At 33.7% G+C, this 22,371-nt stretch overlaps 4 protein-coding genes across 5 annotated transcripts; 2 read left to right on the plus strand and 2 right to left on the minus strand.

Annotated features, from left to right (window-relative positions):
- Positions 1–745: 745 nt before the first annotated feature.
- Positions 746–3,861, plus strand: LOC143560257 (uncharacterized). The gene is made up of 9 exons (XM_077048596.1): positions 746–1,040; positions 1,146–1,355; positions 1,445–1,525; positions 1,609–1,695; positions 1,780–1,875; positions 1,985–2,038; positions 2,127–3,026; positions 3,480–3,519; positions 3,607–3,861. The coding sequence occupies exons 1-9, from the start codon at positions 804–806 to the stop codon at positions 3,756–3,758; spliced, it is 1,857 nt and encodes a 618-aa protein (XP_076904711.1). The 5' UTR covers positions 746–803; the 3' UTR covers positions 3,759–3,861.
- A 1,509-nt stretch (positions 3,862–5,370) lies between these two features.
- Positions 5,371–10,996, plus strand: LOC143560245 (3-oxoacyl-[acyl-carrier-protein] synthase, mitochondrial-like). The gene is made up of 14 exons (XM_077048585.1): positions 5,371–5,541; positions 6,754–6,983; positions 7,710–7,817; positions 7,897–7,968; positions 8,508–8,594; positions 8,674–8,825; positions 9,036–9,116; positions 9,201–9,234; positions 9,310–9,376; positions 9,460–9,536; positions 9,617–9,677; positions 9,738–9,820; positions 10,576–10,647; positions 10,729–10,996. Exons 1-14 carry the CDS (start codon positions 5,433–5,435, stop codon positions 10,888–10,890), a joined length of 1,395 nt encoding a protein of 464 aa, XP_076904700.1. The 5' UTR covers positions 5,371–5,432; the 3' UTR covers positions 10,891–10,996.
- A 917-nt stretch (positions 10,997–11,913) lies between these two features.
- On the minus strand, positions 11,914–15,291 carry LOC143560246 (tRNase Z TRZ2, chloroplastic-like). The gene is made up of 7 exons (XM_077048586.1): positions 14,831–15,291; positions 13,375–13,537; positions 13,113–13,279; positions 12,899–13,012; positions 12,749–12,817; positions 12,240–12,314; positions 11,914–12,158 (listed from the first exon to the last, which is right to left on the minus strand). The coding sequence occupies exons 1-7, from the start codon at positions 15,194–15,196 to the stop codon at positions 12,066–12,068; spliced, it is 1,047 nt and encodes a 348-aa protein (XP_076904701.1). The 5' UTR covers positions 15,197–15,291; the 3' UTR covers positions 11,914–12,065.
- Positions 15,292–17,056: 1,765 nt separating this feature from the next.
- LOC143560258 (putative BPI/LBP family protein At1g04970) lies at positions 17,057–21,889 on the minus strand. Of its 2 annotated transcripts, none has more exons than XM_077048598.1 (6): positions 21,425–21,889; positions 19,716–19,855; positions 19,201–19,546; positions 18,170–18,265; positions 17,422–17,547; positions 17,057–17,302 (listed from the first exon to the last, which is right to left on the minus strand). In XM_077048598.1, exons 1-6 carry the CDS (start codon positions 21,851–21,853, stop codon positions 17,105–17,107), a joined length of 1,335 nt encoding a protein of 444 aa, XP_076904713.1. In that variant the 5' UTR covers positions 21,854–21,889; the 3' UTR covers positions 17,057–17,104. The 2 variants fall into 2 exon arrangements, with proteins under 2 accessions (XP_076904713.1, XP_076904712.1); XM_077048597.1 differs by having other exon boundaries at positions 18,170–18,418; positions 21,425–21,887.
- Between the last annotated feature and the right edge of the window lie 482 nt (positions 21,890–22,371).

Genomic DNA, 22,371 nt, shown 5'->3' on the forward strand with positions numbered 1-22,371 from the left:
GGAGTCGTTAGTTTTTGTGGTTGCCGTCTGATTTGTTGCGGAAATTTATAATTTTGTTGATGATTGCTCTAGTTATTGTGTGATTTGAGGCTTATATGTTGATCGGGACCTAAATTATATTTTTGATTGATAAGTGAAATTAAATTTAATCTACGATCTGCAGGTCTCTTTTTATTTGAATTCATTCAACAAGATCTATTTTGTAGTTAGTAGCAGTTTTAGATATCATGTTTGATGTATTGAATTCAATGAACTAGACCTGTTAGTAACCTGGAAATGCATAGAAAATTGAATAAAATGTAGGGTTCTTTAAGTTTTGGGGGATGAATATTGGCTTTCAATTGTCTATTTCTTGTTTGATGTATTGGAATTATTGAATTTGAACTTCTATTTACCTGGAAAAGCATAGAAATTTGAAAAATGTTAATGCTCTTCAAGTTTTGGTGATACGCATTGACTTCCAATTGTCTATTTCATGTTTGATGTATTGGATTTTAATGAACTTGGCCTGCTAATAACCTGGTTATGCATAGAAAATTGAATAAAATTTAGGTTTCTATAAGGTTTGGGGATACATATTTATTCCAGTTGCTTTTCATGTTTGATGTATTGGAGTTAATGAACCTGGCCTGTTAGTAACCTGGAAATGCATTGAAATTTGAATAAAATTTAGGGCTCTTCAAGTTTTGGGGATAAAAATTTAGTAACCTGTAATGCATAGAAAGTTAGACAAGATTTAGGGTTCTTCAAGTTTTGGGGGATAATAATTAATAATAGCTATCTAGTTCTTGCAGGAGGTAAAAATGGAACAGGAAAGAAACACTAAAGAAATATCAGTTTCATGGAGGGGGAAGAAGTATGTTGTGACCATGAATTTAAGTGCTACACTTGAAGAATTAGGGCAGGAATTACAGAAACTGACTGCAGTGAAATCAGATACATTGAAACTCATTGTTCAATCCAAGAAATCGTCAAAGTTGTTGTCTCCTTTCTCTGATGAACACTCTCGTTTAACATTGCAAGAAACATCCATCGCAGAGGTACCAATATTCTATCTTAAATTCTTAATACTTGTAAATAGTAGAAGATAATTGCATAGTTCATGTTTAATGTTTAATAATCGGTTGATTACTTTGTACTCTTAGGGGAAACCTATACGAATGATGGGAGTGCCAAAAGAAGAGATTGATCAGGTTTTAAAAAATGAAAAGATGGACATGAGAATAATTGGATTTGATGAAGAGGAAAAGCGAAATAGACAACGAATGTCAAATGGATTTGATGCCCCGTTGAAGCTTCCTCAAGGAAATTATGTTTTCGGTGATTTTAAAACGCTTGAGCTTCCAGGGATTGAGGTATTTATTGATTATTTTTGTGGTAAACGGAGGTTATACACTTGTACAAAGTTATTATGAAAAATGACATGATTATATGTTATTTACAGTTAAATCCTCCACCTTCAGAGGCACTTAGACTTATGCATACACTTGCCGCAGATCGAGGAATTGTTGCTATCATGAATAAGGTATTGCTAGAACTTTAAGAAACTACATTTTATCAATATTATAATCATATTGTGTAATCGTGTATTTCTTTGTGTATGTAAAGCATAAATGGCGTGTCGGAATAATGACTGAAATGGCTCCTGAGGGTTATGTTGGTGTTAGTCCCGTGTGCATCCTTGGTTTCAACAAGGTAACTTCCTTTCCAGTTAACAAAAACCAAAAGTGATCCCGTTTCCATTGTTCCAACTATAAATTTTTCTAATTTTTGATGCAGAATCATGGTGAGGAGATATCTTTGCGTCTTCGAACCGATGATCTCAAGGGTTTCAGAAAATATCAGAGCATTAAAAAGACACTTCTACATGAACTTGTAAGCTTTTATATCATTAAGAATACAAAACTATACATATATGGGTCAAAATTGTTATATCTAGAAACTTAAGTTATGTATTTTTCACACATTTGGTTTTTTTCTTCAGGCCCATATGGTTTATTCTGAACACGATGCAAAGTTCTATGCTTTAGATAGTCAGGTAATACTAGAATGGCAATCTTTATTTTTCTATAAAACTATTAATCAAAACCCGTTTTGGTAACTGACTCGTATTGTAATCTGGGCAGCTTAACAAGGAGGCTGAAGCTCTAGACTGGACTAGATCCGGGGGTCACTCGTTAAGCGGGTCCCACAAGACTCAACAACACGAACCCGAGTTTCATGTTTCTGATAGTGGTACTTATGGTAGCAATTTGTCTCATAAACTTGGGGGAAACCGTTTATCTAACTCATTAGCTAATGCTCGAGCATCTTCGGTTGCTGCGGCTTACCAACGTTTACTAGTTGCATCGAACAATCCATCAACGACACCCGAGTCAGAAAATGAACCCGACCCTGATGATTCTATGGATTTGACCATGAATAAGCCCGATGTTATGGATATAAGTGAGAAACAAACTTATGAACCTGATCCAGATGATCATGAAGCGGTTAACAACAGAAACGAACCCGACCCGGATGACCATGAAGCAGTTAACAACAAAAACGAACCTGACCCGGATGATTCTATGGATCTGGCAATGAAACAAACTTATGAACCCGACCCAGATGACCATGAAGCGGTTAACAAAAACGAACCCGACCTGGATGATTCTAAGGATTTGGCAATGAATAAGCTTGATGCGATGGATATCAGTGAGAAACAAACTTATGAACCCGATCCAGATGATCAAGAAGCGGTGAACAATAAAAATGAGCCCGACCCAGATTATAATATTGCGAATGTAGCGATGGAATCTGAAGAAATGAACGAACCAGATTCCGATGATGGTATTTTACATGATGAAGAGCTACAAAGAATTCAAGATCCTGTTGTGATCGCTTGTAATCGTTTGAAAAAGTCCATTGAAACATTGCAATCGGAAGTTAGTCCTGCTGAAGCTGCATTGGTTTTTCAGACTCTTGTTAAGATAGTCAAGAATGTTATCGAACACCCTGATGAAACAAAATTCAAGAAACTGCGCAAGGTATGTGAATAATAATAATAATAATAATAATAATAATAATATTAATAAAACGGTAATTATGAAAAATAAAGATTCATATTTCTTAATTTTGATTAATAATAATAATAATACTAATACAAATAAAATGCAAATTAACGTGCTAATTAACACAATGTAATTATAGTGTAGTGTAATTACAAATTACACTACAAATACAAATACAAATTAAATTTGCGTGCTAACTGTGCGAATCAAGTAGTGTAATTATATATACAACATAGTGTAATTACATACCTAATTTACTTAATTACACTACTTGATTCGCACAGTTAGCATGTTTTTTTAGTTTGTACGTTAACTTTCCCTTAATAATGACAATGATAATAATAATTTTATAAAAACTGTAGTTATAAAGTATTAAAGATACATATTGCTGAATTCTGATTGATCATCTTTTGATTGTTTCATCTGCAGGCTAACCCTGTAATCCAGAAGAACATTGCAAGTTACAACGGTTAGCGTCTTTCTATCTTCATCTATGATTAGGGTTTAATGATATGATGTCAAATGGAATAGATGAGTTTGATTTGTTTTGCTGCAGGTGCCATGGAGATATTATTTTTGATCGGTTTTTGTGAAGATGTTGTTCAAGATGAGATTGGGAGTGCCGAAGCTTATTTGGTGTTGAAGAGAAATGATCCTGGTTTACTGTGGCTGGCTAAATCCTCTTTGGAAACATGCATTACTTTCTAAACCTGATATTGATTTTGTTGCATATGTATGTTTCAACTGTAAAGTGATATTGGAGTGTGTTTGAATGTAGTAAATGAACGAGGCTGTAAACAAACATTGTTTGTGTATATGTTATTGTTCTGTTCAAAGGTCAATAAAATATAAATGAACTTATGTTTGTACATACTGTTCTTGGATGTTAGATTGTATGTAGACTATTACTGATTAAGTTTATATTTATAAAAAAAATCAAAGTGTTTTTTCCTAAGAAAATGCAAAAAATAACACAACAGTTTCATGATTATAACAATTAACAAACCCAAAGCTAATCCTAACCTTGAGTAATAGAAAAACATTAAAAATAATTGTTGAATGATTATAATTAATAAACTGAAATATTATTTTGACTAAACAAATTGTAATGTGATTAAAAATATATTCATTTCATGGCATTAATATTGATATAGATAATTAAAGAAACAAAAAAAAAAGTTCTCATTTCTAATGTGCAATAATTTTTTATTAGGTTCAACGCCGTTATAAATAATCTCCAGACTAATTAAAAAAGTATCACACAAGTGATTAATTTGTAGAACTATGGGCTAAACATGCTATCGTTAGTCTTGCAACGACGAAAGGTTCCTCCGTGACTCAACTCTCATGTGGCAATATTCGTTAATAAGTTACTTAAACGTGGGTAGACTTCCGGTATTAAATGAGAGGAAGCATAGTTTAACCATCATGATTATAAGATCTTGATTTATATCATGACGATGGACATGCTTGTGTACTCTTTGCCCAATGCTGGTAGTTATTCGGTTACAACGTTGGGTTGTAGTAAACCCTATCGTACCAATCCGGAATCTTGGGACCACTGATCTAGTGATCCGAACGTATTAGACTAGATGAGCTCATATAGAGGTTACTCCTTCAACCTTATAATAGTTGGGGTGTAATCCAATACAAATAAAACTAACATACTTAACATACAAATAATTAGAGTAATTCCAGTTTTGAACTAGAGTAATTATGTTACAAAAAATAAAAATAATGTAATAATAATTACTCTAGTTATTCGTTACTTTTCACGATAAAAGTCATTTGTATTTGATCGAAACACGTAGGAGTATGTGTAGTAGGGCGACAAAAGTGGAGTTTTCAGGCGATACGAGCCTACAACACCGCCCCGGGCTACAAATGGACGATTTGTTGGTGGGAGGGGGGGGGGGGGGATTACATGTAGCCTACTTGTTTGTTTGCGTGTGTGATCATACTATATTATTTATGTGTCACTCTCTTAGCCACGTGTTAAAATCCTCCCATTTAATAATCCTCCACTACCCATTCATATTTGATGTTCTTACGAGTTAATGAAGTTAGGGGAACAGCGATTCGAGAAAAGTTCTCGATAAACCTACGGTAATAGCCGGCCAATCCTAAGAAACCTCGGATCTCGGTTGGCAACTTTGGGACCTCCCACTTAGAGCTACACATAGCCTAACAGCTACACATAGCCTAACAGCTAAAAGGGTAAATGTGAGATACTAGTCATACAACAAGAACAAGGACTCCAATCAAAAAACATAAGTAAAAACAAACAAACAAACGTAATCTGCAAACACCAGGACAGAACAGGGTTTTAAGGATTCCGGTTCAACTTTATTTACAAAACCTCGGACGACCAAATTTGCCGCTATGAACAACAGCCGCCGGTGGTGCAAATTATACCGTCAATTCTCATCTTCTTCTATTGAAACGTTTAAACCGCCTCCATTTTCACCTCAAAGAAGAGTTGTTGTCACTGGTAATTTTTTATAATTCAATCTGTAATTGTAACAATTAATCATAACCATAAACCAAATGGTCGGTTAATAATAAGTGGGTTAAGTTCGGTTAATTGTCCAATGTAAATTATTTTTATTAGTTTTGGTTCCGGTGGTTCCAAGCACAATTATGAAGTTTCGAAGCTAAAATATGCCCGTTGCAAGTTGCAACATGATTTAAAAAGCTCGTGGCTTGGCTCGAATAAAACTAGCTAAAAAATGTGATTTGAAACAACATGAGCTGAGTTGGCTTATTTTTGTAACCGAGACAAACTCGTCCCAAGCTCGAATCGGCTCATTGGATCGATCTTAGGCACGTGTAACTTCAAAATCAAGCTCTACTGCTCTAGGCTAGCTGATAGGCCTCCTGTAAAAGAACCAAGAACCGAACGTTTGGTGAACTATTCGGCGGGAAGTTCGTTTATTTATTAAACGAACAAACGTGAACAAAAAATTTGTGTACGTTTGTTCGTGAACGTCGTTTATTTATGTTTATTTGTTTATCTTTGCTTATGTTCCTTTACATATTAATACTTTAATAACAAATAATTAAACATTATCTGGAAAAGGGATCAATTTAATGGTTTTATATTTGTTCATTTGTGTTCATATATGTTCGTTCATGTTTGTTTGTGTTCATTTATGTTTGTTTATGTTCATGAACTGTTTGTTTAGATTTTGAACAAACGGACATAAACGAACACGAACATGTTCATTTTTTAAATAAACGAACACGAACACAAAATATGCGTTCAATTAAGTGTTCATCTTCATGTTCGTTTAAAGTTAAATAAACGAACATGAACATGAACATGCCCTTGTTCGTGTTCGTTCGGTTTGTTTACAGGCCTACTAGCTGGGCTACCTCGTTTAATTTGGAGCTCGAACCCACCCTGTCTCAGCTCGGGCTCGACTCGTGAACAGCCCTAATTAAAATAGCGGTATAAAATTTGGAAAAAAAAACAAACATACAAGGTTCGGTTTCGGTTAAAGTCAGTTAACGGAGACACCTTAACCGTAACCATAACCGAATGGTTGATTAACCAGATTCACTTAACTGTAATCGATTTTGGTGGTTAACGGTTCAGTTTTCGGTTATGGTTCGGTTGTTGCTCGCCTCTAAATTCCACTCTGAAATTAGGGTTCAGTTTTGAGCTTTGAGTGTAATTCAACTCACCTTTCGGTTATTGTAGGTTTAGGAATGGTTACTCCATTAGGTTGTGGAGTCGAAACCACATGGAAGCGATTAATCAAAGGCGAAAGCGGAACTAGAGCTTTATCGGTTGAAGACTTAAAAATGAGTGGATTTGAGAAAGACACTCAGTTGTATACATTTGACCAGTTGACTTCAAAAGTAGCTGCTATTGTACCCTGCGGCACTAAACCTGGTGAATTTGACGAGTCATTATGGCTTGATTCTAAGGTATCATGAAATTAATGCTTAATAGGGCGCTCTAAACGAACCGAATGAAATTCTTGTCCGTGTTTGTTCAGTAAGGAAACGAACACAAACGGACAAACAAAATGAGCACACAATGTTATATTTTATTTGGCTAACTGAAAACGGTCGGTGTCAAACGGTTCGGTCCGGTTACCAAGGCCGGTTTTTTTTAACATTCATATTTATATGTTAATTTTACATATGAAATTTTTTTTCCATGAAAAAAAAATATATATATGAGTATTATGTGATTAATTCATATGTAAAATTAACATATTTATATGAATGTTAAAAAAAACCGGCCTTGGTAACCGGACCAAACCTTTTATAGTTAATAATTTTGCTTAAATCTATATGATAAGATTAGAAAAATCATTAAAAGGTATTAAAAATCCTTTAATGAACAAACATATATCAACGAATATATAGGGATGTAAATGAACATATTATCGAATATATATGGACATAATGAACACAATTGAATGAACATGGCCTTCGTCCGTGCTCATTCATTTAGTTAATCGAATGAAATTCCTTGTTCATGTTTGTTCATTTATAAACGAACGAAAATACATGCACTTCCCTCCGAACCGTTCACGAAAAGTTCGCGTAACGTTCGGTTCGTTTACAGTCCTAATGCTTAATATAATGTTTTAGTTTTTTTGATGATTTTAAACTTTAAAAGTATTATTAATCTTGTTATTGCAGCATGGTAAATCAATTGCAAGGTTTATAAGCTATGCACTATGTGCTGCAGATGAAGCACTTAAAGATGCAAATTGGATACCATCCGAACAAGAAGACAAGGAGAATACTGTAAACGCTTATATAATATATACACAATATGTGCTCTTCATTTTGTTGTTTTTATATATTTCTAACTTGAAAAAATCAGGGAGTTTCTATAGGCGGAGGAATTGGAAGCATCGGCGATATACTAGACGCATCACAATTGATACTTGAAAAGGTTATTTTTTTGTGCAACTTTTACATTTAAGGTAGAGTAAACTGCGGATTTCGTCTCTGTGATTTGTCCAAATCTGCGTTTTAGTCCAATAGTTTCTAATTTTCAATTTTCGTCCCTGTGGTTTCATTTCACTTGCAATTAAACCCGATCCCACTAACCCCGTTAAGTCTGGTCGTTAAACCCGTCAGCGTGCCTCTCACGTAAGGGGCAGTTTTGTCCTTTTCATACCCAAATAAACCCCCGTTTTAATTCGCAAGCACCCTCACGTAAGGGGTTGGGGTGTATTTGGAGAAAAAAGGGCAAAACTGACCCTCACGTGAAGGGCACGCTGACGGGTTTTACGACCAGACTTAACGGGGTTAGTGGGATCGGGTTTAATTGCAAGTGAAATGAAACCACAGGGACGAAAATCGAAAATTTGAAACTATTGGACTTAAACTGCAGATTTGGACAAACCACAGAGACGAAAACCGCAATTCACTCTTTCAGGTATTTAAACTCATAAATAATAAATGTTACTATTTTTTTTGTAACTGCAGAGACTCCGTCGTCTTAGTCCTTTTTTTGTTCCTCGGATATTAATAAACATGGCAGCTGGTCATGTAAGCATGAAGTATGGATTCCAGGTGTGTAATCAGTGAACACAATATATATTATTTTTAATAAATATGTTAAATCATATTCTAATATTATTTCTGAATTTAGGGACCGAACCATGCTGCAGTGACAGCTTGTGCCACTGGTGCAAATTCAATCGGTGATGCAGCAAGAATGATCCAGTTTGGAGATGCTAATGTCATGGTGGCCGGAGGTACCGAAGCCAGCATTGATGCTTTATCTATAGCAGGGTTTTCCAAGTAATTATCGGTTTAGATCTTTATTTAACAAAATAATGTTGACTTTTCTTGACTTTCATGTACATTTCAATATGTTGACTTTTCTTTAATAGACTTTATACATTTCAATATGTTGAAATGCAGGTTAAGGGCATTAACCCAAAACACTTTTTTATCTGATTCGGTCTAGAATATTCTTTAATAGACTTTATACAATATATTGAAATGCAGGTTAAGGGCATTAACTACAAAGTACAATTCTACCCCTCAAGAAGCTTCAAAACCTTTCGATTGCGACCGAGATGGATTTGTGTATGTTAGTAAATATATTTTTTTCATGTGTTTTACATGTGACAAATTGATATATCGATATAAATAATATGTTTATGGATGCAGCATAGGAGAAGGTGCTGGTGTTCTTGTTTTAGAAGTTAGTAATCTTTTTATTTCATATGCGACATTCATGTTGTATATATCTTATTTATATAGTCGTTTATTGTTAAAGGAACTTGAGCATGCGACAAAGAGAGGAGCAAATATTTATGCAGAGCTTCGTGGCTATGGGATGTCAGGTTTGACCTTGTTGACTTTTGGTTGTAGTGTGATTACCTCTACGCTTTTTTACGCTTAACATATGATATATTTCTTCGTAAAGGTGACGCGCATCACATCACACAACCGCATGTGGATGGACGAGGCGCGATTCTGGCCATGACACGTGCGTTAAAGCAGGTATTTATAAAAAGTTTGTATTTTTAAGCTCGACTGTCGTTTTGTTTGATAAAATGTTGAATCTTTTTTGTTTATGACAGTCGGGCCTTCTTCCTGAGCAAGTGGATTATGTGAACGCGCATGCTACATCTACACCTTTAGGTATGTACCCTTTTGATTAAATAATATATGTAAAATAATATTAATTTGATTTTTTATCAGGTGACATGGTGGAAGCCCAAGCAATTAAATCTTTGTTTTCCAAACATGCAACATCTGGTGCCTTAGCCTTTTCATCCACAAAGGTTAATTATTGTTATTATTATTATTATTATTATTATTATTATTATTATTATTATTATTATTATTATTATATAACATTTAACAAGTTTGGTGCTGCTAAGTGCCGATTGGGCCACTTGGCGGCACCAAATTGGTTATTGACATTATTTTCAGTTTTCTATTTTGTTTTGTTTTGTTTTTTTTTATAATTTCGGTACCGTAACGAACATAACGGAAACGTCCGAATACGCGTAGACTCACAACCTCAACGTCCTCGACCGACAACACTCGAATTTTATCAAAGCCCGGTTTTACCAACCGACACCACCCCATTGATCCACCTCAAAATTTTATATTTTTTCCGTTTTTTAGATCCGGAACTATAACGAAAGTAACCGAAAACGACGCCCGAACTCGTGTCGAGTTACCGTCTCAATGTCTGGGACCGACAACACTTGGCTTTTACCACTGCGCGGGTTTACCGACTAAATAAACGTCGAATAAATTAATTTTTTATATGTTTATTTGACAAATTTAGTTTGTGGGGTTTAACGTTCAGGCTTTAGCTTTACCAACGGTGTCTATACCGTAACAAGCGTAACCAATAATGTCTGAATTCATGTCGAATTCAATTAACCAAAACCGATGGCATTGTGTCGATTTACCGCCTCAACGCCCGTGACTGCCAACGTTAAGAAAACCCGTAAATATATGTGATTTATATCATTATTGTATTACATGTTTTAATGTTGTATTGTAACTCTTGTAATCTACATAGGGTGCTATTGGGCATCTTCTCGGGGCTGCCGGAGCAGTTGAGGCGATATTTATTGTTCTTGCGATACATCATGTAAGTAAATAAAACTTATGTTATTGTGCTGCTATAATATCGTGCTTAAATAATGTTAAGTATTTTCGTTTATTGGTGCAGGGAATCGCTCCTTTGTCACTTAACTTGAGTAATCCGGATCCTATTTTCGAAGAAGGTTTCATGCCGTTGACCAAGTCAAAGGAGATGCAAATTAAAGCGGCTTTATCAAATGCTTTCGGGTTTGGAGGAACAAATGCTGCACTTCTGTTTGCAACTATTTGATTACAAAATCTTGTTCAATTCGCAAACAAATTAAAGTCTGTTGTGACAAATTTTGACTATGAACTTTTTCAATGTTGATTATGAATTTTTTGAGTTGACACAATGGCTTCATTGTTAGAATTATAGGTGCACAAAAAAACCGAATCCGGAACCGGACCCACCCAAAAAAAACCCGAAAGAGGGTTTTTGTATACCCGGTTTTTTAATACCCGATCCCGTACCCGGTACGGACAAGGTATGCATTTTAGTACCAAAACCCGTACCTGGAACTGGACCCGGTTTGTACCCGGTAATACCCGAAAACCCGAACCGATTCCATACCCGAACCGGGTTTTACAAATACCCAGAACTGGGTTTTTCAAATACCCGAGATTTTACCTGAAGAAAACTTAGAAAAATAATCCAAAAATGTGCAACCCCTTGAACCGACCCGAACCTGATGCATAGGGTATGGTTTTTAGAGACGCTACCCGAACCCGAATCCGAATCCGACCCGGGTATTGTCGATACCCGATTTTCCGATACGCGGTCATACCCGAACCCGGGTATTTGAATAACCCAATTTATGCACCTCTAGTTGAAATCTCAGTATTCTAAATATACAGAAAATTTGAAGCCAAATTATGTGTCTATGGTGATCAATTAGCAAGAAATTTGAAAGTTTTTGTGATCACATTTGACTATGATTTCTTGTTATCTTGATTTTTCTAAAGATGCTTCTTTTTACAATGTTGAATTGATACAATCATACAATGGCTTCATTTCATTACTTGAATGATGAATATAAAAATTGTAAATATGCACAAAACTTTAAGCCAAATTATGTGTTAATGTTGATCAATTAGCAAGCAAATAAAAGCATATTGTGATTTAATTGAGTGTCAACAATAATTTCTTGAAATCTTGAATTCTTTAAAGATGCTTCCTTTTACAATGTTGATTCTGATTGTAAATATGCACAAAACTTGAAGCCAAATTAATAAATTTTGTTTTTTATGGGTGATCAATTAAGCAAAATCAAAGTTTATTGTGATCAATTTTGAGTGAACAATATTTTCTTTAAAGATGCTTTCTTTTACAATGTTGATTCTGATTTTGGAACTGATACAATTGCTTCATTACTTAGAATCCCATAATTCTAAATATGCACAAAATTTGAACACAAATTTATGTGTTTATGGTGTGTACATTGATCTAAAACCTTCTGTAAGTGGGACCACTTTGGCTTGAACCTTTGCTTGCAACTTTGTAACGGCTTGTCGGATTTCCTGAAATCAATTACAAAATTATATAAAATAGAAAAGAAATTAAAGGAAAGTTTTTTTTTCTTTTCGAGGTTTTTTAATTACCTCAACGTGGTAGCGTGACGAGAAATGCGTCAAGAGAATCGCCTTGTTCCTAATCCACTTAGAATGCTCGATAATCTGAAGTTTGGGTTGAAACAAGTCACTTTTAGTAAGATCTCAAACGGGCTGGGTTGACTTCGGTTGACTTTTTTAGATAAACACACAACCCAAATCAACCCTTTTAGGCCATATGTAATGGGCAAAATTTTTGGGCGATTTCCGGCGACTTGGGGCGCAAACCCCCCCCCCCCCTTCCGGCGATTTGTGGGGTGATAGGGGGGGGGGTGCGAACTATTTCTCGCCGGCTTGTGTTGTGTTATTATCATTATTATATTGTGTTTGTGATATATATGTGTGTGTGTGTGTGTGTGTGTGTGTAGGGCTACAACACCATTACACCCCTAAAACAAAAACCCACCCTTTGCTGACTAGGCGTCACATGGAACAAAACGCCCCATTTTGTAGCCCCTCCACTACACATAGCCTTACAAATATTAATATGGAGACATTACCTCATCAATATGCATGTGACCATGTTCTCGCGCATGCTCAATGCTGCATTTATCATCCAAAAAAGTAGCCTGTTGAACAAAACTTAATCCACATTGTTAGAAATTCAACTATAGTTTGCATAAATACCAAAAAAGAAAAAAAAAAAAAACCTCGGTTATAAGAACTTTGGCTCGCAAGGCATCCGAACTTCGTGGATCAAGTAGAAATTCAGAGCTTGTATCGCCTGTGAACGCCACCTCCGGTGACAATATGATATCCGTTATCTAAAATTACAAAATAAAGTTTTAAATTTTTTAATTTTTTTTTAAAAAAAAAGTTGATTTAAAGTTGCTTAAGAAAAATAAAAAATAAAAAACTACAAACCTCAACACCAGATTTCTTCTTTTTCTCAATCTCCCTTCCTTTTAAGTGAATATATTGTTTCTTAAGTTTCTTCCGAACCGAATAAATAACATAACCCTGACTCGGTATAACATGATAGGTTTTAAACGGGCGTACAACAAGATCGTTTCTTAGCTCATATGTTTCTCCTAAAAATAAAATATAAAATAAAACGTTACACTTTGAAAAACATCAATTGTTAACGTTTTATAATATAAAGACGAGTTTAAAGAAAAAACCATACCTACATCCAATGCAACCAAATCGACATTTAGTTCCACGTCACCCATCTTCCTATGAAGCTCAATCAACCCTTCAACATCGTCTTTAATCGAAGGAGGTACAAATACGGTTGGAGGACTCATGTTGTATAAGCCACGAGTTGCAATATACATAGGTAGCCCGCCCTAAAACGATACAAAACCGGAATTATTTATCCAAATTATTTGTGAGTAAAATAATATAAAACCTGTTTAAAAGAGCAGCATACATTTAAAAACAAACTAAAAAGTCCGTTAAACTTTAATCTTTTGATTTTTTAAAAATCCAATTCAAGAACTGAATCTTTAAGCAGGTCCCTCTAAAATATATCAATAAAACGAATCCGAAACCGATAAAACCAAGCCGGAACAAAAACCGATGGTTTCGTTTAATGATTTTATAAAACCGAACTTTCAGTTTGGTGTTGGTTTTGTGTATAACCCAAATGTATAATAGTCAAATAAATTTTTAATTAACAAAAAAATTAGGCCTAAATTCATTATTTTTTACCAACCTTTTTGTTTCTTCGGTCCAAAATTTTCAAACCTAAATGGCAAAACCGAAAAAACCGAACCCAACTAAAAACCGAAAAAACCAAAACCGAACAGTTTTTAAGAACTCAAAAACCAAAATTTCGTGTACACATAAAAAAAAAGGAAAAAAACCTTACAACATGATCAAGATTAGTATGAGTAATAAACAAGAAACTCATCCCTTAAAAAAACACCTGTAAATGAACGAACATTTATGACCACGTTAGCGAACGTTCACGAAATAAACGAACGAACACGGTCTTCGTTCATGTTCATTCATTTAATAAACGAAGGAACATAAACAAACTTCTTGCCGAACAATTTACGACCTGTTCGTTAAACGTTCAAGTTCATTTCCGGCCCAAAACCCAGATTATAAAACCCTTAATTTCCCAACATAAAAAGCACCAAAATTTTCAGCTAATAAAAAAAATCATATTAACTTACTAACATCGAAAGCACCAAACTTTCAGTTAATCAAACATCAAAATTACAGAAAAAAAAATAAATATAAAAAAAAATAAAAAATAAAAACATATAACTTACTAACATCAAAAGCACCAATATTTCAGTTAATCAAACATCAAAATCACAGAAAAAAATAATAATAAATATACAAAAAAATAATAATAATAATAATAAATATTAACTTACTAACATCAGAAACACCAAAATTTCAGTTAATCAGAGATCAAAATCACAGAAAAAATAATAATAAATATACAAAATAGTAATAACAAAAAAAAAGCATATTAACTTACTAACATCGAAAGCACCAAAATTTCAGTTAATCAAAAATCAAAATCACAAAAAAATAAATAATAATAAACAAACAAACATATTAACTTACCACCATCAAAAAGCACCAAACTTTCACTTATCCAAACATCAAAAAAAAAAACTTACAATGTGATCAAGATGAGCATGAGTAAGAAACAAGTAACTCATTCCCACAGCTCTAGGTGGACACTTTCCAATATCAAACACACACTTAAACTCTGGAACAATGACACAAGTCTCAAGCCCACCAACTGACACACCTTCAATATTATACCCTTCAATTCCCATGCCTCTTCTCACCACTTCTGCCCTTGCTTTCCTGTACTCTTGCTCTTCTATTGCGTTGCCAATTGCTGATAAAAACCCTGAATTTGGCAAAGATTTTGTGGCAAATTCATGGGTTTTTGTGGGTTTTTGGAGGGTGATTGTTGGTGGGCTTTGTGGGTTGAATTGGTGGAAGATTGGAGTTGTAATTGTCATGGATGAAAGCATTTTGTGGTGGTGGGAATTAGGGTTTATCAAAGGTTTTGATGGCTTTGAATCTTTAATAGTTCTGGGGGTTTTGTTATTGTTATGATGTTATCCTTTTAAAACCGGAGAGACCCGTTAAACCTGAACCGATTATACCTGTTTAAAATGTTATATGGTCGGTTTTCAGGTCCTATAAATACAAAAATAATGGGTTTTGGTTGGAAAGAATGATTTAGAAACCATACAAATCGGTGCAATACTAACAAACGATTCAATGACCTATGCAATTAATGTGGAAAAAATATCAGATTTCTGTCACAAGATCGATATTTGTGATATTCGTTATCGTGGTGGGATATCGGTAATCTTAATATCATGCAAAATTTATATTTAACAATGGCAATTGAGTATCCTCCCGTACCATTTACAAGTTAACGTTTTGCAACTTACAGTGAACTGACATTAAATATTGACAATTAAGACTTAAAAGACTGATATCGAGAAAATCTGTGATATATTAGTTGAAAAAAAGTATCGTCAATATTACTGGTGCTTGTAAATACGATTGGGCCGGTTTTCAGGTATGTAAATAATAAAAGATCGGGGTTGGGTTGGCAAGAATAGCTTAGAAACTACACAAATCAGTTCCAAATTCTAATATTAATAACACGGCTAGTTAAGGGGATGGTCGTTATTTACTATTACTAGATAACACCTGGAGCGTTACGCCGGGGCTAATGGTTGTAGTTGGTATAAACATAATTGCTTTTAACGCCAAAATATAATAGATTAAAGTAATAAAAAAACAAAAATCGTGCGTTGCGGCTGCGAACTGACGTGAATTCGGACGGTATCGACGGGATGGCCTTAAAAAACAAACATTGTGCGTTGCGGTCGCAAATCAACGTGAGTTCGAGGTCAAATATGATAAATTAACATATTTAAAATAAAAAAGAAAAAAAAACATGATACAATGTGCTCGTTCCGGCCACGAACAGACCCGTAATGACGATGTCAGTAGTAAATCGTCAAACACAAGATATCTTAAATTCTATAAATATAGATATATATATATAAATAAACAACAAAAAGATATATTAAATGGCTAATTAAGTGCCATCAAGTGGACCAATTAGGTACTTGGCGGCACCAAACTTCAATATTTATCTACATTGATAATTGATAATGATTATTGGCCCGGGTTAGTTTTGACGAGTAAAACCCGTTTGATTACCCTTGAACTATGACCCACTAAACTATCTGATATTAAACAGGTAGTTAAGTGGTTAACATAATTAAGTGGTTAATTACCTATACATATCATCGTATGTGTTAATTTTGATTTATCAACTATTATGATTAGGATTATATTTATATTTTAGTTTTAGAGTAAGCATACTTATGTGGTGTTGTAAGCATCGCTAGACGCTAGTAAGGGGTGAGGTATCGACTAGGGATGAGTCGAACATGAACATTTGTAAGTAATCTTATTACACACACATTGAGCCCTCGTTTGATCATCTTTCGTTGCTTAATATTTTTAACGGGTTGATGTCAATGCTTAAAACTCATGTTAACAAGTTAAAATCAAAGGACCGATTTTGACCACCTTTGACTATCTAGTACCTACCCACTTTTTAACACACATTATTTTAACACGCATTGGACACGAACAAAACATTTTCGTTTAGAATTAGTTAGCGAACATGTAGACATGCATGACACGCGGTTGAACATCCATTTCATGAATGTCATATTCGAGCACGTTTAATGTAAACTAACTCAAAATCACAAACGCGTGTCATTAACAAAATATTGTAACCTTTTGGTCATTATTTATTAATAAATCAAATAATGAAAATTAACAAATTCAGTAACCATCAAGGTATCAAGAATTGTACACACTATATACAACAATGTACATGTGATCTACGAAGTGTAGATTCGGGTCCCAGTAAACGATTCCTGGTATGTAACATCACCGCAAACAGTGACTCTAGAATCCGAGGTTATTATCTCAGCATTTCGAAGCATAAACCCGTGAATTAGAGGCAAAGGAAACCCAACCCCGATTCGTGCATTCACATACGGCAAGAAAACAGTTTCAATCATCGTCCACACCACCGGCTGCAAAAAAAAATATAAAAAAAATAAAAAATCAGCATTTCTAAATGTATATTTTTTCTTACTGTTTTATAAGTTTCGGGTCAACTCAACTCAATTCATTTGACCATAACTCGATTTACCTGAATTAGAAACATGTGCAAGGTGCCAATCTTGCTCCATTTTAATGACATGGAAAGATCACTCATTTCTAAATGAGCCGCAAGGTTATTTCCGGTAATTTGAACTGAACCCGTGCCAGAAATTACCTGTAAGAGAATGAGGCGCATCATTAATTTTCGGAAACAATATAACCAGATGTATATGATGCGTAATGTAAAAAAGAAAACAAAAAAAAAAAAAGAAAGCACAGATATATTGAAATCCATCTGCATTCTAGTCAGTTTACATTCAGTGTTATCACTTATCACTACCGGACCGAATTTATATATATATTTTTTTTTATTTTTCACTTTTTCCTTCGAAATCTCATTTTTAGATCCATTTATTACTATTTTACATTTTTACATATTTAACTCGTAGTGTTTTATTAAAAATGAAAATTCACACAAAAACATAAAATATTTACATATTTTGTTTTGTATTGTTATATATATACATGCATACAATTTTTATTTTTTTAACGTCATCCGGTTCTTAATTCCAGTCCAACTGGTCAGACCAGCAAACCAGTAAGGCGACCGGTTCACTGTCCCGTCTGGTTCTGAAAACATATATATATATATATAATAAATAATACAAGGGTTAAAGCGGTTCTCACAATTCTCAACATATAAGTTCTAAAATGAACGCCGCTCTAAGAACAACAACAACCACTATATATTTCAAGACCGTTCAATGCATAACCAATTTTAACCAGAGAAAGATTACCAATGAGATGCAAGCAACGGGTATCGTGTCAACTCCTTGAAGAACATCTATAATAAGATCTGCATAAACAGTACTATCAATTTTCTGCTGTGATATCTGCACAGCTGGCGGATCAGATAACGAGATATTTAAATTCATATCATCATTCGGGTATTTTCTGTAGAGTTGAGGAATAATAAATCTCCATCCCGCGGTGTTCAAAAGAGACTGTTCGGGAAGTTTGTCCACAATCCAATGCATAAACATAGCCTGAAAGTATACACATTTATGTCATCCAAAAGATATGCAAATGTTAACATGCAGTCAGACAGTTTAAGCCATGGGTTAAATTGGGCTCGGGTTGAAATATGTAGTCTTTTGGTGTAGGTTGAAACGAGTCGGGCTGAGTTGGATTGACCCCAGACACTGATCCAAAAATTATAATTTATTTTGTAAATAATCACAATAGTGTGTTAGGTAAAACATAACCCGAAATGACCCATTTTTCACCTAGAGTTTTTTAAAAAGCTGGCAGCTTGATCAAAATCTGCCCGTTTGTAAACGACTTGAGCTGGCTCGGCTCAGTCTGTAAACAATCCGACTCGAGTCAAAGTCACACACACACATATTTTACTTTAAATGAATGACATTTTTTAACATTATAAAATAAAAAAAAATAAATTTCTTTCAAACTTTTTAATTCAAGATTGGCTCGTTAAGAAGTAAAGCTCAAATATTAATATATAAAAATTATAATCCAAATTTTTATAATATAAATTATGAATTATGTATTTATAATTATATTCATGTTACAAGTATTACTTTTGGTTTTTATTAATATCACTGTGTAAAAAACAAAAAAATTTAAAAAAAAAAACTTAAAAAATAAACGAGCTTGACTCGTTGAAGCATGAGCTTCTGACAAGCCGGCCAGAGCCCAAGATTGTAGCTTGTTAAGATAAACAAGCCAAGCCAGCTCTGTTTTTAAACGAGCCAAACAAGCCCACCTTAAATTCAAATAGTAAATATACATATTTGGTTTGAGGAATTACATTGTAATATAAGGCAAGTGCAGATTTGAACACAGCTTCATCTAGCGCAATCCCGATCATTTTTGAAGGATCTGAACAACGGACAGGTGGCTGCAAACTGTTTCCGTATAAACGTTTGTCGCTTTTGTTTTCTATGAATAACCCGTTTATCTCAAACCCTAAAGAACTGTCACTTAGAAAAGGACTGTTAACAAGTGTAACGTTTAATGCTGCCACGCCATCGACTGGAATTTGTTTCGGAAGGTTTTGTAAAACGTAACCAAGCTTCGAAATTTCGGTTTTGAGTATGTTGGTGATTGTTTTTGCTACTGTTGACTCGATTTCTTCTTTAAAAGCATCCAAAATCCTGAAAGAAAGAAAAGTCAACCTCTTGACTTTTGAAAATTTAGTCAAACTAATAAAGGGGTATAGTCAAAATGATTAGCATACCCTCGTAATTGGATCTTTTTGTTCAGTATAATTTTTTTTTGTATTAAAAAAATAAATAATAACAATAATAATAATAATAATAATACCCTTGATAGAGCCAAGATGCACCTCCATCTAAGTCTATGGTAACATCATTTATGTGGCAACTGCATTCGACGGTGGAAAGTTGCATGGATCCGTCTTTGATATCTAAGCCCAATGCTACTCCCATTTCCATGCCGTTAACCTTAACATGATCATATCATCAAATAACAAACGTTAAACTTCAAAAATATTGAATTCAAGTAATATCATGCTAAGAAATATTGTTACATCATTCGTGCTGTATGGTATTTGCTAAAATGGTCACATGGGTCGTATTACTTTGTCAGTGGTTAAATTAGTCATTTTTTTGTTAGTAAAAAAAATATCATACGGGCCGTATGATTTGCCCTCATTCGACCCATATGACCATTTCTTTTCCCTTCATAGGGCCCGTATGACCATTTTCTCGTTGTCATGCAGCATGTATGACCATTTTCTACCGTCCAAGCCCAATCTCACCTCGTTTCCATGCCATTGACATTAACCGTAACATCACCATATCATCGAACAACATACACTAAACATCATAAATACTAAATTCAAGTAAAGGAACTCCTAAAATTGGAACTTTTCAAGATTCTTGAAACTGTGCTTTCAAGAATTCTTGAAATTGTGATTTTTCAAGAAATCTTGAAATTGACATTATAGAATCATTCACCTTAGCATATATCATCAAACAACTAAAAATAAACTTCAAAAATGCTAAATTTACCATCAACAAATCATGAAATTGTGATTTTTCAATAAATCTTAAATTGAAATTACTAAATACCTAAATATAAGCAGCCTTAGCATTATCATATCAGCAAACAACAAACAATAAACTTCAAAAATGCTAAATTTCCCATAAAAAAAAACTTAATTTTGGGATTTTCAAGAAATCTTGATGTTAACATTACAACCTTACATGATCATACCCAACAAATAATACACAGTAAAAAAAAAACTAAATTTATCATTAAAAAATCTTGAAATTGGGATTTTCAAGAAATCTTGATGTTAAAATTACAACCTTAAATGATCATATATTCATATCAACAAACAACACACAGTAAAATTCAAAAAAAATACTAAATTTACCATCAATAAATCTTGAAATTGATATTACTCAATACCTAGATATAAGCATTAACCTTAGCAAGATCATCAAACATATAACAATAAACTTCAAAAACACTAAATTTAAAATCACAACCTTTACAACCTTAGCATAATCATATCATCACATTATAAACTTCAAAAAAAATACTAAATTTACCATAAAAAAATCTTAAAAATGGGATTTTTCAACAAATCTTAAATTTAAAACAACAAAATACCTGAATATCCGCAGTCCAGGAATCCGAAACCGAAATCGGAAACAGGGCAGAACCATAGTAACAAATTTACCATCAATCAATCTTGAAACTGATATTACTAAATAGTAAATACCTAAATATAACCATTAACCTTAGCATGATCACCAGACAGCATACAATAAACTTCAACAATACTAAATTTAAAATTACAACCTTAGCATGATCATATCATCATTTAACAATCAATAAACTTCAAAAAAATGCTAAATTTACCATAAAAAAAATCCTAAAAATGGGATTTTAAGCAATCATACAATACACAACAAACTTAATAAAAAAAATGCTAAATTTACCATCAATAAATATTAAAAATGGGATTTTTAACAAATCTTGAAACTGAAACCACAAAATACCTGAATATCAGCAGTCCCAGTATCCGAAACCGAAATCGGAAACAAGGCAGCACCATAATAATAATGCCACTTCACCCTCAAATCACATCTCACATCTGACCCACCAATTGTAATCCCACCCTCATTTGGTATAACCTGTGACAACCCAACATTGAACCTATAAATATTAATATCAGACAACACAATATGCACTTTACCAATCACAGGGATATTAACAGCCCTATCAATTTCTTGAAGTGGGGTTGGTGTGATTTTGGATATTGCTTTTGTTACAAGCAGATTCTTGATGAAATCAAGACCAGGTTGGGTTATGAGAACTGAGATGGATGATTGATCAGCAAGTGTTGGGTGGGGTGTAATGAGAAGAGATAATAATATTAATAATATTAATATTGGGTATTTTGTTATTAATATTATTTTTGGTGACATGAATCAAGATTGAAGCTTGGGGATGATGATGAATTATGATGATGGATTTGTTTGTTTTAGGGGGTGCTTGGCATAGCTTTTTTAGCAAGGCTTATAGCTTTTTTAGCTTTTTTTATAAAATAAGTTTAATTTGGTGTTTGGCTTAGCTTTTTAAGCTTATGTTTATTAGTTTATATAAGCTCATTTGAAGAAGCTTATTTGAAGATGGTTTTTTAGCTTATTTGATATAAGCTTATTTGTTTAAAGGTGTAAATTACTCATTTGTCTTTAAATGGTGGTAGATTAGTAATTATTACTCTAACAAATTAAAGAATGTTGGATTTAACAACTTATTAAGACACATAATTAACTTGTAGAATATAAGTTAATCCAAACACTTAAAATGAGCTTATCAAATAATAGAAAAAAAGCTATAAGCTAATTTTATATATAAGCATAAGCTTAAAAATAAAAGCTAAGCCAAACACCCCCTTAGAATATGTTTTGTTGTTGAGTTTGAGTTGTGTTGTTTGTAGTTT

This window comes from Bidens hawaiensis, unplaced genomic scaffold, assembly GCF_021521415.1.
Source record: "Bidens hawaiensis isolate Kalapana, Puna unplaced genomic scaffold, B.hawaiensis_p1.1 tig00020321_1, whole genome shotgun sequence".
Classification (NCBI taxonomy): Eukaryota; Viridiplantae; Streptophyta; class Magnoliopsida; order Asterales; family Asteraceae; genus Bidens; species Bidens hawaiensis.